Source organism: Mercenaria mercenaria, chromosome 13, assembly GCF_021730395.1.
Source record: "Mercenaria mercenaria strain notata chromosome 13, MADL_Memer_1, whole genome shotgun sequence".
In the NCBI taxonomy this organism is placed as follows: Eukaryota; Metazoa; Mollusca; class Bivalvia; order Venerida; family Veneridae; genus Mercenaria; species Mercenaria mercenaria.
Window position 1 is genome coordinate 61,682,329 of NC_069373.1, and position 14,397 is coordinate 61,696,725.

The window sequence follows — 14,397 nt, forward strand, 5'->3', positions numbered from 1 at the left end:
TATGTTGTTACACAAACGTGATACCAGTTATGTTTCATTGTTGGATATATACATTTTATGTTTTTAAGATTTAGTATGTAAATTCTGAGTAAGCCAATGTATCATCATTGGGAACAATAAATAACTTTGGCTTAAAGTTGCTTAATGTCGTAAAATTTCTTTAATGGAAGTTCTGCATTATTTTACTTTATTTTCATGCACTACCAAACTTTCTTTCAGGGCCTTACTACAACTTATAAAATAACTGTCAGTGTAAGCCATGAGAAAAGTGTGCATATTGTACATTGAATACAATGAGATTTAAACAAATGTAGGTCATATTTTGTCTGCCTGATCAGTTGTTGTTAAAAGGACCTATTTGATTTTTCTTTCATTTTTGACCAATGTTTTATGTTGGCTTCAGTTTATTGGTCAATTCAGAGTTGTTCCCCTTAGATTTTCTTGGGTAGGTACCATCTCTACATAAGTCAAATTGGCTGGACCTTTCAATACGGGTGAGACTTTAATAAACAAGACCTTTACTTTTACCATTAGCTTTTGACAATTCGCCAAATTAAGGTTCTGAAAAGTATTCTGAGGGATATAAGTTTGTCTGTCATTATCAAGATAGTCACACTTAAAAAGATAGTGTGATTCATCCCCTATTTCTTGTCTATTACGGAGTGTACATAGCCTAGCTGTTTTCTCTAGCAACACCAGAGTGTCTATCTTCTACAAGGTGGAAGATGTGCATTACGCTGGGAGCATAGCAAATTAAGACATGTTCAAACTTGGCAATGAAAAAGTTAGTGTTTTAAACGGTTAGATACATGTCAAATTAAACACATGTGCATAACTGTCGAAGTTAACAGCTTGAGGCAGCAGCTGCTGTCCGTTATTCAAACTACACTATTGCATTTTTGTAATGAAGTCTAAAATCGGATGATGCGATCATGCACTTTTTTTCTCACTCGTTCTGAATAAAACGTCATAAAAATGCATATCAAGACAACGTTATATTCACGCTTTTCGGTAAGGTTTTTTTTTTTTATTTAAATTTGAGGAATCTTTTTTTTTTGTAAGTTGAAAAAAGGAACCAAAATCTTAAATTGATAAATTTATACCACAATAGTGTTGAAGAAATTAAATCTTCATAAGTTGCCAACAACGTATGGTTACTTTAACGTCAAATTATACCTAAACACACATGTACATGGCTTGCACTTACATTAAACTAACTCTATCTGCCTCGTGAGATTGACAGTGGTACTATTAACAAGGAATCATGGATTACTTCCATTTATTATTTATGTTTTCTTTTTTTGTTCAAATGCAGGTCGATTGTGTCTTTCTTCTACTTTCTGTAGTTATTTTAACAGTATATAAATTTCAGAAAACTACGCAGAAACCCTGAATTTGGACGTACACAAAACACACCTTGTTAATTCATTCTGCAAAAAAGCACACAAATTTCTGCATATTCATTGTTCTATGAGGATTTTCCGACATACAAGTATGTATAAGTCCGAGTTTCTATATCAGAGCACAAAATGATATCATGAGTGACAGAAAAAATGGATTTCCGAGATTCAGCATACGTACGCAAAATATTTCACGTTTCTAAAGGTTTGCTTACATGTATGCAGCTCATCCAAAGCGGGTTTCTGTACATGTACTGAAAGTCACTGACTGGATGTGCAAACGTCCAATTTCAGAGTTTTTCGAACTTGTACAGAAACTACGACCAAATATATGCTATGGCAAATGCCATTCATGTGTAATGTTACATACATAACAAGACACAAAATGTACCAAGTACTACTTGGGTCTTTAAATTCTGACATTGACCTTGATGCTCGAGTTACAAGCGAGAACTCTGTCTTGTTTTGTCTCTCCGGATGGCCAGTTATGCAGAAGACAAGACCGTTTTTTTTTTTGTTAGGCTGTTTTAAGAAACATTTTATTCAATAAATTTTAATTCCATATAAATATTCAAAATTTAAATAAAATATGTTTATAATATACATGTATCTTTACAATTAATTTAGATGAATTAACAATAATTCGGTTAACATATACATATCTTTTCAACTGCATAAAAGAACATATATAAAAAAAAACGAAAACATGCATTTACATGGCAAGACAACAAAACATGTTGCTCAGCAACGGATAATACTACGAGTTTTCAAATAAGTACCTATGCTTTTAAAAGCAGTTCCAGCAAGAGACCATACTTTCCTTTTAACTAAATAACATCATTATGGTAGTATAACCCTGTTAGTACCAATCACTGTCAAACGTTACGACACCCAACAGTTTGTGGAAACAGTTTTTCACCTAATATGACTAAGTATTCTAAGTAAAGTTACTTATTACTAAAGGTTTTCCTTTGGTTGCCATGGCAATCAGAGTTCTGTATGGAATAAAATTATCTGAACAATTTTTAAAGAAGACCATCCAAGGAACAACCCTGTTACGTTACATCAAAATTGGCCTGGTGGTTTAGGAGGAAATGTTGTTTAAACGGGAGTGTGGGCAGACGGACGGTGGGCGGACGGACGGTGACAATAGCTCACCCTAAGCATTTTGTGCTCTGAGGAGATAAAAATCAAAACAGAGGTACATGTAGTTTAATATTTCCTTTCCACAATTGTGCGTAAGTACTTTAAGGTAGTTTTGCACATTCAGGTCAATTCTTTACACACTAAATTTACTAAGATCATGATTTTTCATAGCTTCTGAACATAATAAGCAAATCTGGCAAATAAAAAAGTTAGGGTCCTTGATTTTTTGCAACAATATCAGAACAATTTGGACCTCATGCAAATTTTCATAATGGGATTCTATTAGCATATCACAATTTCGAATACATCTTGACCAGAATTTTTCAACAATGTAGATTTTAACAATATTTCATACATTCAAGTCAAATACATTTCGAGATACATGTGACAGGGCTCTTTCCATGACTATTTTTTACTTAGTCAAAGGCCATCCATAACTCACCTGCTGAAATCTCTATTAAAACAACAGGTGAACAAATTAACACGCTGAATGGCAGTCCTGTGAGGTTTGATGACTCTGGTTCAAATACTTTCAATATATGCAGACACAAATTTGGTTAAGAAGACATGGAATGGCCACAAAAAGTAAAGTTATTTTACATCTGACATCAAAGTGTGATCTAGACCTTGGACCAAGTGGCCTGGGTCATGCATGATTCTCATTATTTTATGATAGTGAACAATTTTAAAGCTATCAAACTGTTTGAAATCTGACCTCCCAGTTAGACCTTGACTTTGAACACAGGGTCCTAGACTGTGTACCATGCATTTTGTCCTGAAGAGGTTATATGTGTTGTTAGCTTAATAAAATCCTTGGACCTAGTGACATGCATAATTCCTGTTGTTCTATGAAATGAATATGTGTAAGCGTATAAGCAAAAAATACAGGAAAACGGTTTCAGAGACATACCTGTCAAGAGGAATTAGAGACAGACAAATATGCACGACTCCTACAATAGTCTCTATCTATTTTGTTACTAGGGTATGATAAAGGACCATAACACTGAGAACTATGATCCAATTATTCATGCAGAACATCCAAAAAAATGAGTACTTTCTTGGACTTTTCAACCACCATTTTTCACTTTTACAATCTAAGTTTCAGTAACTTTTATAAACTTTTTTCAAAAATGGTATTCTAGTAGAAACTGAATTGGGTAAACCGCGGCAAAATCTGTACATAGGGTTGTAGTAATTTTTCATGGAGTTTTCAAGGACTAGCCTCAATTTCCATGACTTTTCTAGGTCTGTGTACACACTGGGTCCCTTCAAAAATTCCTTCTTTTACATACATAGACAACAATAAAGAGGCGTAACACAGAAAATTGTGGCTTCCTAACATTCCTTCCTTTGCATATATCAAAATAACACAGGGCTAGAACAACATCAACAATTCCTTCAAACACACTTATATACATAAGGATCTCAACACAGAATTATTGCTCTCGAACATTCATTTTATTGCACATACTGAAAAAACACAAAGGTTTAAAACACAGAATATTATGGTCTACTGAAAGTTCTTTCTACACAAACATAAAACAAATAAGGTCTTTCCCGTGGGCCATGCTTTTTAAAAATTTAACATGACTTCAAGGAATTTGGTAGTGGGTCACCATTGCTGGGAAATCATTTTGAAATCCAGTCAGTAGCTTTGGGGAAGACTGATTTTGTATATCTTTTTGTTTTCCATGGCAAACAGGATTTTGCATAGATGGCCTATTTTTGAATGAACTTGCAAGAGGTCTACCCAAGGAACATTCCAATTATGTCTGACTGAATGTGGTTCATCTATATAAGTCAGAATTACTTCCACAATGAGAAGATGAACACTGAACTTTTGAGAATGGCAAATCTATACAGTCTTACATTTACCTTTTTATGTATATAAATATCATCCATTCATCAAACATGCATCACTCTGACTTGTGTGAAACTTATTTACATAATGATATGCTATAAAATAATAAACAATACAAGAGGACCATGATGGTCCTGAATCGCTCACCTCTTCCCACATGACCCAGTTTTGAGTATGACGTCGTTTTTTCTATTATTTGACATAGTGACCTAGTTTTTGAGCTCATGTGACCCAGTTTTGAACTTGACCTAGATATTATCAAGATAAAAATTCTGACCAATTTTCATGAAGATCCATTGAAAAATATGGTCTCTAGAGAGGTTGTAAGGTTTTTCTATTATTTGACCTATTTTGACCTAGTTTTCGAAGGTACGTGACCCTGTTTTGAACTTTACCTAGAAATCATCAAGATGAACATTCTCACTAATTTTCATGAAGATCTCATGAAAAATATGGCCTCTAGAGAGGTCACAAGGTTTTTCTATTTTTATACCTACTGGCCTAGTTTTTGACCGTACGTGACCCAGTTTCGAACCTGACCTAGATTTCATCAAGGTGAACATTCAGATCAATTTTCATGAAGATCCATTGAAAAATATGGCCTCTAGAGAGGTCAAAAGATTTTAATAATTTTAGACCTACTGACCTAGTTTTTGAACGCAGTTGACCCAGTTTCAAACTCGACCTAGATATCATCAAGATGAACATTCAGACCAACTTTCACCCAGTTTTGAACTTGACCTAGATATTATCAAGATAAAAATTCTGACCAATTTTCATGAAGATCCATTGAAAAATATGGTCTCTAGAGAGGTCGTAAGGTTTTTCTATTATTTGACCTACTGACCTAGTTTTTGAAGGCACGTGACCCAGTTTCAAATTTGGCATAGATATCATCAAGGTGAACATTCTGACCAATTTTTAAAGAGATCAATTCACAAGTATGGCCTCTAGAGAGGTCACAAGGTTTTTCTATTTTTAGACCTACTGACCTAGTTTTTGACCGCACATGACCCTGTTTCGAACTTGACCTAGATATCATCAAGATGAACATTCAGACCAATTTTCATACAGATCCCATGAAAAATATGGCCTTTAGAGAGGTCACAAGGTTTTTCTATTATTTGACCTACTGACCTAGTTTTAGATGGCACGTGCCCCACTTTCGAACTTGACCTAGATATCATCAAGGTGAACATTCTGACCAATTTTCATGAAGATCTCATGAAATATATGGCCTCTAGAGAGGTCACAAGGTTTTTCTATTTTTAGACCTACTGACCTAGTTTTTGACCGCACATGACCCAGTTTCGAACTTGGCCTAGATATCATCAAGATGAACTTTCAGACCAACTTTCATACAGATCCCATGAAAAATATGGCCTTTAGAGAGGTCACAAGGTTTTTCTATTATTTGACCTACTGACCTAGTTTTAAATGGCACGTGGCCCAGTTTCGAAACTGACCTAGATATCATCAAGGTGAACGTTCTGACCAATTTTCATGAAGATCTTGTGAAATATATGGCCTCTAGAGAGGTCACAAGGTTTTTCTATTTTTAGACCTACTGACCTAGTTTTTGATGGCATGTGACCCAGTTTCGAACATGACCTAGATATCATCAAGGTAAACATTCTGACCAATTTTCATGAAGATCTTGTGAAATATATGGCCTCTAGAGAGGTCACAAGGTTTTTCTATTTTTAGACCTACTGACCTAGTTTTTGATGGCATTTGATCCAGTTTCGAACTTAATCTAGATATCATCAAGATGAACATTCTGACCAACTTTCATAAAGATCCCATGAAAAATGTGACCTCTAGAGTGGTCACAAGCAAAAGTTTATGGATGCACGCACTGACGGACGACGGACACCGCGCGATCACAAAAGCTCACCTTGTCACTTTGTGACAGGTGAGCTAAAAAGTATTTACTATAATAAACAAGTTTTCATGAAAAAATATAAAATACTACACAATATATAATTTATATAACACAGCAGTGTCAATATTAACACTTGAGACTAGGCAGACAACAGACTAGCAATCCAAATTTACTTTTCAGGCTTTTTTCCATTTTAAAACAAGTGTAATACTGATAAATACATTTTGTTTGAGGAGACTGGAATACTATAATAAATTAATCAGTGATCATCTCTGTGTCATTTCTATCCCTTCTTGTAGTGTGCCAAATTCATCCAATGAATATCTCCTTATATACTCTAGTTCATATAAAAACAAAGGTAAGTCTACTTTACCTGCAATCCTTGTAAAATTTATGTTTATTAAATATATGTTAGAAGCTATATTTAGCCTCTATTCTTAGAACTGGATTTCTTATTTGGAAAAAAGTTTCCACGAGTTTCCATGAGATGAGAGTGGTTGAGATGGAGTATTGCTGAAACATATTATAGGTTTAAAATGAATGTTAATAGAGGTCCATAAATTTTGATCTGCCTCAAACTTTCATTTATGTCCTACTGTACCCTGAATAATTGCCTTCAAATGTACATCACAAATACATACTTTTTAATACAAATAGCTATGTCTATAAAACATAAAAAAGTTCATAAATTAATATTAATTATCATAATATGTACAACTAAATTCCTTTGATTTTACACTGCATTTTAGTGTGGGACTAACACTAGTAGATAGTTTTTTTTCTGGTTTTACAACAAAAAGAAGTTTTCCTTTTGTAGATAAATAATCACCTCATCACTTTGTTTTTCATTTTCATTACTGATAAAATTTATGTTTCCTAAATTTTGAAACACTGGACGTAAATATGAAGCTTTATATGAGCATAGGCAGTAATTTGGCACATTATCTTTAATAGCACAAACATCTCAAAACATCTGTTGAGGACACTGTTTGGAGGTTGCAGTAAGTAAAGTATAAACAAGAAGGCTGTGATGCCAAATTGCTCACCTGACCCTGACTGTTCGACCTTGCTTATGTTTCATGACAAACTGTATCATGGAAGGTATCAACTGTATTTAGTATAAAACTAGATGGAGAAAAAAGTTCCATAAGATCTATTCAAAAATGCGATTTCTGATTTTCTTTTTCTATTATCTGACCTAGTGACCAAGTTTGTCATTGTATTAATTAAGGGAAAGGTAAAAATTGTGACCTCTATCCTGATTGCAAGTTTTCAAAAGTGTGACCAAGTTTCTATGTCACCTAGCTTTATATTTAATCTAAGATGTCACACAAACAAACATTCTGACCATGTTTCAGACAGATTAAGTAGAAAATATAAGCATTTTTTGAGCATGTGACCCAGTGACCCAGTTTTAGATCTCCAAATGATCAAGTTTCAACCTAAACTAGATTTCATAAAGACAATAAAATATGGCCTCTAGAATGTAAAAAAAGGATTTTCTATGACATGACCATTTTGTCCCTAGTTTTTGACCCAGTTTCATAACTGACCTAGACTTCATTAAGGCAAACATTCTGACAAGGTTCTATGTAGATTAAGTAGAAAAATAAGCATCTAAAGTGTTAAACAGGTTATTCTATGATTTGATCTTATGACCTAGTTTTTGACCTCAGATGATCTAGATTCAGCCTTCATCTAGATTTTAGAAAGACAAACATTCTGAACATGCTTCATACAGATCAAAACAAGAAAATACTTCCTATAGACTGTAAACAAAGTTGTTTCATGATCTGAGATAGTGACCTTGATTTTGCACCCAAATAAACCATCTGAGATTATTTTCAGATTCAAACTATGTACTCGAGTGTAAACAGTTAAACTGTTAACAAGGGACAATGGACACAGAGTGATCATAACAGCTCACCTTGAGTACTTTGTGCACAAGTGAGCAAAAAACTACCACTAAAGTGCCAAACTTGCATTTTCTGTATCTAAGCTGTCTGCTATTTGGGATAAAAATGGCTATTTTGTGCAGGTATGAATTTGTGGATTTCAACTTTGAATATAAAATGAGTCATAACTAGAGATGCTTTTGAGAAAAGCGCATGTCTCCCACAACTGCCCCATAGATAAATGTCTAGTTTCTCTCGATGGCTTTGATGAGTGGACCCCATTACATTGAAAAATGTCTAGTTTCTCTCGATGGCTTTGATGAGCGGACCCCATTGAAAAATTTCTAGTTTCTCTCGATGACTGTGATGAATGGACCCTATTGAAAAATTTCTAGTTTCTCTCGATGGCTTTGATGAGTGGACCCCATTGAAAAATTTCTAGTTTCTCTTGATGGCTTTGATGAATGGACCCAATCAGTAATTCAAGGGCCATAATTCAAAAGCGCCTGGGCGGATTTGGCTAGTTATAGAACTTGGCCCAGGTCTTATGGTCAAGCCCATTTTGTTCAAGTTTGGTGACGATCGGATGAGAAATGTTCGACTTAGAGTGCGGACAAGCTTTGTGACAGACACACAGACAGACAGACTGGAGTAAATCAATATGTCTCCCACACCACTGTATGGTGGGAGACATAATTTTACTTGTACACTGGAATTTTATGTCATGGATTGAAACAACCATGAAAATGAGTCCCTCAGAAATACTACAGATTTCCAAAGAAGTATAAAATACACAGAATGGCAACTGGCTGTAATCTCGCGTGAGCTCGTGTCAGAGCGTGATTCGGCGTTATCTTACTAAAAACAAACATCGGCAAGCATGGAGTTACAATTTGTGCCTTTAAAACTACATTTAAAATACATGTTAGCTTCTAAAACAAAATTAGTTTAATGTGAAATGGTCTTAAGACATGAAGTACACGTTTTTTTTTGCCATCAAAAGAAGCATGGTCATACGGTGATAATTATTTTACCGATGAATAATTGCTTTCGCATACAAAATGGCGCGTGGAGAAAGCGCCACTTCCGGTAAACGAGATCTCGTTTTTTTGTCATGGGAGGTTGGCGAGATTTGCTCTATATGCCTTTCAAGTTGCCAATCTATTTATTTTTATAGCTCTTTGAGATTTCACAGTAGTGATACTGAAGCTTCAGAATAGTACTTGTCATTTCCCTCCCTGCACATCACAATCACAGAATATTATTCAAACACACTGAAAATAAAAGATATCACTCTTAATGTTCTGGAATCATCTGAAGTTGTAATACTGTATTTCGGTTGGTTTCAATGCAGCAAAGTCTGAGCTTGATCCAATAAGCATTATATTGTTCCCCGTGTATGTAAACCTGAAACAGAATAACAAAATATACACATATTTCATCCTTAACTCTTACCATACTGAAGTTCTATAATGAACTTGTCCATCTTTCAATTTAAAAAGTACCACTGATTTTTAAAAGGGGTGCTTACAAAAAAGATACTGACTGAATAGCGAACAGTGCAGATCATGATCAAACTGCACAGACATGCTGGCTGATCATGATCTGCACTGGTCGCAAAGGCAAAACCAATCGTGTCCAGCATGGTTAGGGTTAATATGAATTGCATTCATAGAAAACAATCTTGCAAAAGCTGAAAAAAAATACACAGGGCTCGAGCTAGGGAGCGACTTGAGCGAAATAGTCGCTTTGTAGCTCCCCACTTCGCTCTAATCTAACATCAAAGCGAAATTCAAGTCGCCCGATTTTTTTATTGACACACCTCCAGTTATCCGCTAGCAGCCTGTTGACACTTGACTGGAATACACGAAAGCATAATTTAAGCTCCGCCTACTTCAGATTACGGAGAAGTGCAAAGGTGACACTTGTTTTGTAAACTGACTGCTGATAAACAAAGCAGTAGGGATTTATATTACATAAGCTTACACATTCTTTTTTGACCTTTAGAAAGTATCTTACCATGATCAGCTCGAGTAATTTCCTCAAATCCACTTAATTTTACTCGTTTAGAAACATAATATTATCACTGACACTTTCTGTGAATAAAATAACGTAACTGAAATTTACGCAAATTTTTGACACCTGCCATCAGAAACTGGGTTAAACCTGTTTGACAACTGTTTCTTTTAATGTGTGCCGACACCAGCAAATCAAACAGACACCAGCAGATCAAAGAAGACGTGTATTCTGTGTGATGTCATAGTGATGTCTCTGCTATTGACATGTATTTAATTAATACTGTACACTTGTTATTTAAAGTGACTGACTTTGGGGGCTTGATTTATTTTTTGCTGATATGGAATTAACTTTTTTTTTTTTTAAATTCTTTTCATATTTAAAGGGTTTTCTTGGTTTGGGCAATCATTGCAAGGGTGAAAAAAAAACTTGAATTTGCAGTTTAAGCACATTAGATTCACAAGGTTTAAAATGATAAGAAAACAAAATCACTGACATTTTCAGTGAATTTGTTATTTACTTTAAATTAATAAACAAAGACAGGAAATAATAAAAATAGTAAATTATATTAAGTGTGGTAAACCTCGGTTTTGGCCGTGAATTATTCTGATTTTTGTAAATATCTAAATAAATAGTTTTAGTTACCAAGTTCTTTTAACATACATTAAAGAATACATTATGACGGAGCTTTGCTGAAAATTTGGACCTTAACAAGCAAATATTGTTCGAGCTATTCCCAAAAATATATCTTAAAAACTCCCGACTTCGAGAAAGTTTATCAACAGAAACCATTAAATGCTCCTAAAGTCATATTTTATATTTTCTGGTGCCATTTCTCATTATATATATATATATGTTGTAAATATATGCCTTTAGGTCTATGTAAAATTTAGGGACATGACATTCTGTAGTTTTAGAACAATTTTGGGAAATGCCCTTTTGTCTGCAATTTCTCTAGTCAATTCCTTAGGTGGCTAGAGCTGGCCAATTAGAAATATTTATTAAAAATATTTAAAGAAGTTTTTCATGAAGGAAATTTTACTGCCATGTCAAGAATGATGTTTTTTAGTTGTAGTAAATTGTATAGATTTTTTATCAGCTTTGTTCTCTGGTAATCCTTAAAAATGGCCCTTTGAAGTGAGTGTGGAATTTTGGCGGCCATATTGGATTTTGGGGACAAATTATGCAATTTCTTTGACACTTAATTTTATCATTTCAACAGAGTTATCTGTTATTTAAAACATATTGTTATGATGTAGTTTTTTCTGTAGATTATGTTTATGTTATTTGTTTTTGATGACACTTATCCTAATTCTTGTATTAAATGGGGAAAATATTGAAATTCCTTTAAAAATTATTAGCCAATCAAAACGCAGCAGTCAGGCTCCCTGTCTATATAAGGAAACAGAATGTAGGTCAGTTAACTTTACACTTTTGGATCTTAAAGCAGCAACATCTTTTTGGAAAGCTTAACTGGTAAAATTATTTCTGTGGATATAAATAAGAAATTTGGACTTAGAATTATTTAAATATTAATTAATCAATTTGTGAATTGAAAAATGTGGCTGATAACTATTGCACTGATTCTTAACCTTTTTCTGAATTTGACAGTTTTAGGAGCCATTATTTTGGGTGCAATTCTGTATTTTGCTTTTTATTATTACCAAGAACAGTGGGTGGCAATTTTTGAGAACTGTAGAATTTTTTGCAGACTTTAATTTTAAGTTTAACTGGGAAACTTGTGGAACTTTTATGACTCTAGTGCACTTGCATTCAAACTGAATTCTGTTACCTTTTGTGACTTTGAACTTGTACAAAATAAATATATCTGGAGAAAGAAAAAATATAGAAAAGAAAAGACAAAATAGATTTGTAAAACTGAAATTACTCTTGTGTTTTCATTTAATACTACATAGTGTGTTGACTTTTCCAATTTATGATCTAAGTGATGTTATGATAACTGAACTTATTATTACAGCACTTGGCATTATATATATATAATAACTCTGAAATAGCCCAGAAAGTGGTCTCATAAGGAATCTGGCTTTTCCTGAAATTAATTAAGCCAGTGGTGTCGGTCGTCCTGAAGAATTTACCAAACAACCCGAGCAATCAGAACATTGCAAACAACCATATTTTAGGTCCTCGTTGAACAATTTAACCCCGGGACTGGGGTTTACTACATAAGCATAATTAGTTCCTTTTTCAACTTGCATGACATGATGCTAAAATCTTTCCCATTTTCCCAAAAACTCTCGCCACTTCTCCCTAAAATCTCTCCACTTCTCCCTAATCTAAGCTGAGGGAGAAGTGACTTCTCCCTAAAATCTTAGCCTAGCTTAAGCCCTGATACATTACATGCCTTCACTTCATAGAAAAGAATTGATGAGGAGTACAAAATTTCATTTCTTTACAACAAAGGTGCACCAGTTCTTATTATGGACATAATGTGACCCATACTTATTTATTTTCATGACACAACAATGACAAATACATCATTATCTAAGAATCTCTTCAAAATACAAAACATGTTGTATACCTTAGAACACCTTTATACAAGTGTTTAGGTGCATGATTGACTGTCACTAGTAAATGAAAACAACTCCTCAGCTTCAGCAGCACTGAATAATCTGTTGGTTTTGTTTGGTTATAGAACAGTTGAAAATTCCTGCAATAAGAACAGAAATTGATCATCAATTATATTTTACAATCAGATATGCTATGACTTAACACATACCAGAGAAACAAGGAGATTTCAAATGTGACCTTAAACCTTTAAGGATTTTTATAGGAAAGATGTTGTGTAGGTTGTCAGCCATTAAAATCCAGAGTTGATGGTTAGAAACTAGCTGGGTTCGTGATTGCTCATAATACATCTGGTCCCAGTTGTTCGAAACTTTAACAGGCGATTAAGCTAACGGTTGGTTAAATTTTAGAGTTATATTTCGACATTTTAGAAGACTCAGAAAAACAAATATACGAGTTGAGGATAATGATCACTAAAAAGTCTTTGCAGTAAAAGCAAACATCATGCAAGTTTTTCCCACCAAGATAAATATTTTTAATCAAAATTTAACAGGCGGTTAGTTTAACAGCTGGTTAAAGTTTCGAACAACTGGACCAGGAATAGTTTGTGCTGCCAGCTTAAAAACTTCATTATTTTAGTTTCATTTGCCACTTCTGAAAGAGTCCAAAATACAATTATCTAAAATTGTGTGCCATCGTGAAATAGTGTATATTTTTAACATTCAAAATGAAACAGGTATCTTCAGTTATGTCCTCCCTCCTTTCAAATCTGACTTGACACCTTAAACTCTGTCAACTACTGTCAACTCCAACCCTACATATATGATACACAACACGAAAGCCCTAAACATTAAAAAAGACTGCTTTTCCTCTATTACATCATTCTTGACATAATATATATACAAACTATTTGCCTTTTAAAGTTAACTAGGTAACTTACATGGATAAACATATATTTTTTCACAGAAATTGAATGTTTGAAAATGCCTATGGAAATATCTGTAGTGGAGATCTTCTGTCTCCTCAAGTTTACAACCTCAAGGTGACAGAATAAACAGAATGCAGCATATGGTAGTACAGAAATATATATGAGCCGTGCCATGAGAAAACCAACACAGTGGCTTTGCGACCAGCATGGATCCAGACCAGCCTGCGCATCCGTGCAGTCTGGTCAGGATCCATACTGTTCGCTTTTAAAGCCTATTGCAATTTGAGAAACCGTTAGCGAACAGTCTGGATCCATGCTGGTCGCACAGCCACTATGTTGGTTTTCTCATGGCGCGGCTCATATAACATACCTTCTAGATTCAGGTAGTTTTATAGGAGTATTATTTGAAGAGCAGTTCTTTACATCTCTGTGATTTAAATGTGATGCTGTTGATATAAACTTCTTTATCACTGAGTCATACTTGGACCCTGTAAGCTCCTCTACACCATGTAATGTAGGGTCCTTATCCCTGAAATTATACAGGACATTTATATAAGTGATTGTGCTTTTTAAATTAGAGCAACTCAATGCAGCCTTTAACATAGTTCGGTGTTGCTCATTCTACATGCCAAAAAGATAAGGTAATACAATACTTTAAAGTTTCATGGAGCAGTATTATCATGGATTGTAATTTACCAGTATACTACATTAGGTCTTCTCTAGCAGCTAGCAGATATGTG

General features: G+C 34.3%; 1 protein-coding gene across 1 annotated transcript in view; it reads right to left on the reverse strand.

Moving 5' to 3' along the window:
- Positions 1–1,937: 1,937 nt before the first annotated feature.
- Positions 1,938–14,397, reverse strand: part of LOC123530600 (protein O-linked-mannose beta-1,2-N-acetylglucosaminyltransferase 1-like) — a 53,422-nt gene continuing 40,962 nt past the window's right edge. The window contains exons 24-26 of the mRNA XM_045311381.2: positions 14,028–14,186; positions 12,743–12,871; positions 1,938–9,594 (exon numbers count right to left, since the gene is read on the reverse strand). Coding sequence (XP_045167316.2) covers positions 9,498–9,594; positions 12,743–12,871; positions 14,028–14,186 — 385 coding nt within the window. The 3' untranslated portion in view covers positions 1,938–9,497. The remainder of the gene's footprint in view (positions 9,595–12,742; positions 12,872–14,027; positions 14,187–14,397) is intronic.